At 44.7% G+C, this 3,410-nt stretch overlaps 1 protein-coding gene across 2 annotated transcripts; it reads right to left on the bottom strand.

Moving 5' to 3' along the window:
• LOC108637522 (nuclear receptor-binding factor 2-like) lies at window positions 901-3,082 on the bottom strand. 2 transcript variants are annotated; one of them, XM_018058348.1, is made up of 2 exons: window positions 2,901-3,082; window positions 901-2,544 (listed from the first exon to the last, which is right to left on the bottom strand). In XM_018058348.1, exons 1-2 carry the CDS (start codon window positions 2,928-2,930, stop codon window positions 1,708-1,710), a joined length of 867 nt encoding a protein of 288 aa, XP_017913837.1. In that variant the 5' UTR covers window positions 2,931-3,082; the 3' UTR covers window positions 901-1,707. The 2 variants fall into 2 exon arrangements, with proteins under 2 accessions (XP_017913837.1, XP_017913838.1); XM_018058349.1 differs by having other exon boundaries at window positions 901-2,459.

The raw sequence follows: 3,410 nt of genomic DNA, 5'->3' as shown, positions 1-3,410 counted from the left end.
TGCACCAAAGATTGCAATGCCTGCAGCCAGCATTGGTCAATAGATTGGGCCCAATTCTTCTCCACAAGAACACCCAACCACATGTTGCACAACCAATGCTTCAAAAGTTGAACAAATTAGGCTACAAAGTTTTGCCTCATCCGCCATATGTACCTGACCTCTTGCCAACTGACTACCACTTCTTCAAGCATCTCAACAACTTTTTTCAAGAATAATGCTTCCACAACCAGCGAGATGCAGAAAATACTGTTTAAGAGTTCGTCAAATCCTGAAGCATGGATTTTCACACTACAGGAATAAACAAACTTATTCCTAGTTGGAAAAAATGTGTTGATTGTAATGGTTTCTATTTTGATTAATAAAGATGTGTTTGAGTTAGTTATAATGATTTAAAATTCATGGTCCAAAACCACAATTACTTTTTCACTAACCTTAACAGTTTAGACCAAGGTACAACTCACAGGATGACATCAGTTTTATTTATTAATATGGGAGTACATTCAAGACTCAGAATTTAATGTGCTAACTCATGCATGTGGAAGTTTCAGTTACATTCTTTTTTTTTTTCAGTTCCAAAGTGATGTTCTTAAACTTTATTTTTTTTTAATTTTCATTTTTTATTTTTTAGTTTTTTATTTTTTAAATTTTAAAATCTTTAATTCTTACATGCGTTCCCAAACATGAACCCCCCTCCCACCTCCCTCCCCACAACATCTCTGTGGGTCATCCCCATGCACCAGCCCCAAGCCTACTGTATCCTGCGTCAGACATTCTTGAACTAGATGGATTAATTGAAGCCTGGACTCAGTGGTGGCCTGCAGCTAGTGATGGGAAAATGGTGGCAGTGCTGGAATTTCCCTGGCACATTTTATTTTTTTAATTTTTTTTAAAGGTATAAAATACAATTACTTTATTGATTTATTACAATCAAATACTGCCAACTAGCATTACTTCACTCGTGCATCATTAAAAACAAAAGGATATTTCCTTGATATTTTCAAATGATGCATTACACAATAAACAAGAAAAGTTAGAACTTAAAATGCACCCTGATTAATAATGTAAACTGGTAATTAAAAAAAGCATAACTAATAATTTGGTTCCTTTCTTCATAAATGGAAATTTAAATATCTCTCCTGATAGTCTTGAGGTTATCATTATGTTACGAGTAGTGCAAAGTGTGGCACAGTTTCTTCTAGAAAGGTGCGTCTTACACACCTTAGTGGACAAAGGAAACGTGCATGACAAGACGCGTACAGTCAATGCATGATAGAAAGCATGTTTCAAATACAAGGCAGCCCCCTAGGCAACCATATTATTCAGGTTTCGCATTATCGTTTATGGCATTACAGATTAATTACACAGAACATACTTCTATAAATTTTAACCCTGAAGATAAAAATAAATGTTGCTTGAAAAAATTATTCCAGGTAGCCATTTGGTTTGTATCAGGAGAAAGTGAACCTCCAACAGTTTCGTATCTGCCAGGTCTGGAATCACTCACTGGAGTCAGTAAATGAGACGCGCGACATGCTCCGCGGTGGCTGTGCCGAGTCCTGCCAAGCCTCTTCTCTGCAGTGTGCCTGGCGCGGCATCTCCGGCATCTCCGGGACTACCCTTGCACGCGGCTTTCCCTTCTTCATTGTCGCTAGATTATCTGTATTACCATATTATTTCCTCTCTTTACCTCTTCTATGGCCTTCCCTTTTAATTATTCATAAATCCTTTCAGAAAATCCTCAGAGAGCTCCATGAGGGGAAGTTCTGGAGATGGGAAATCCAAGGGAGGAAGATTGGGTATTGGAATATCCTTGGCTTTCCCAGTGTTTGAGGCAAACTTCTGCCAGGTTGAAGAGGCTGTTGCAGTTTCTGAATGTGGTGGCAAGCTCCATAACTCTGACTTTCCTACAAAATCAGCATCTACATCGAGCTCCTTTTCTATTGGGCCTTTTAGAAGTCTGGCCTTTTCCGACTTTAGCTGTTTATTCTCTCTCCGTAATCTTTCATTCTCAGCCACGAGGAATTCCACATGCCTCTTCAAATCTGCAATTTTGGTGGCCTGTTCCTCTATAATTGTTTTATCATCTTTTGGGGCTTTGCTTCCAATGCACGGCTCTGCTGGCTCCCTCTTCTGCTGAAGTAAAAATAGTAGTGTGTCTGGATCCCTGTCAAAGACCCCCTGAATTTCAGGCAAGTGTTTCTCTGTGGAAAGGCTGTACTTCTGAGAGAGCAGGGGGCTCTGGCCGTCTGCATCCTCAGCCGAGGGTCTGTGAGATGCCTGAAGCTGGGCAGCTGCTTCCTTGTCTGTGCTCCGCTGGGCTTTCAGTCTCTCCTCCCGCTTTGCCCTCTTCCATCTCTCCTGGATGAGGAGGAGCTGTTTCATGTGGCTATCCCTTTGCAGTTCCAGTGATAGGTGAGCCTGCTCAGACTGTGTTAGCTTCATGGCTTCAGAAAGATACGCTGCAGCCTTTTTGTGACAAGAAATAGCCTCTTCGTATTTCCCTGCAGCTAACAAACGATCTGCTCGTCTGCTCTGTTGATGGGCCATTTCTCAGTGTCTCTCCAGGCTGCAAAGAGGTGGTTACGTGGCGCTTGGAGGCATTTCCTCCGGTCTGGAGAGGTGGCAGCCCTTGTTGGTGGGAGCCCCCTCGCCCAGGGCCCTGGGGTAGGGGGCGCCTGAAGGCGGCGGGAACAGGAGGCAGGAGCTTCCCAGGGATCCCCGAGGGGCCCTCTGCGGTTGCTTGGCTGGAGCCGCGGTAGGGCCGAGCCTGTCTGCGCCCCCCAGATTTTAGGATCACCCGCGCCAAACCAGCTTCCCGGCCTCCAGTCAGGTGCACGCCGAGATGGGGTCCTGAGGCAAAGGTGCCCGAGAGCCCACGCAACCCTCTGTGGGCCACTCACCAGGTTGAGGGGTCCTTCCATTACTTCCATAGACCCCGGGGTAAGCGGCGGCCTGAGGAAGGGGAGCGACGGATCCCGGGCACATGGAGGGGAACAGCTGGAGAGCGCGAACGCAGCGGCGGCAACCGTGGCCCCACTCCGCGCCCCCAGAGCCAGCAGCGGGCGCAGAAGAAGCAACAACCCCACCCTCCCTGGCACATTTTAGATAAAGGGAGTCTAAAAGGATCAAAAGGATATAAGTAAACTTCTTTTATGCCAACTGTGTAGCTACCCCTAACCATATCCCCTATGGTATGGACTCAGAGGATATTTCCCTCATCTACACAATAAGAAGTTGTAATACTACTATCTTTGAAAAACTATGTGTTAATTGTAAGCCAGAGATAGTATTGAGTCTGTCTCAAGGAAATTGGAATCCTCAGTTTTAATAGGAATATTGGGATCCTGAACTGGTGATCACTTAAATAATCAGATCAAGTGGGTGAAAGTGAAATAATAAACCTCAGGGTT

This window comes from Capra hircus, chromosome 14, assembly GCF_001704415.2.
Source record: "Capra hircus breed San Clemente chromosome 14, ASM170441v1, whole genome shotgun sequence".
Taxonomy (NCBI): domain Eukaryota; kingdom Metazoa; phylum Chordata; class Mammalia; order Artiodactyla; family Bovidae; genus Capra; species Capra hircus.
This window is presented reverse-complemented; position numbering and strand designations above follow the sequence as displayed.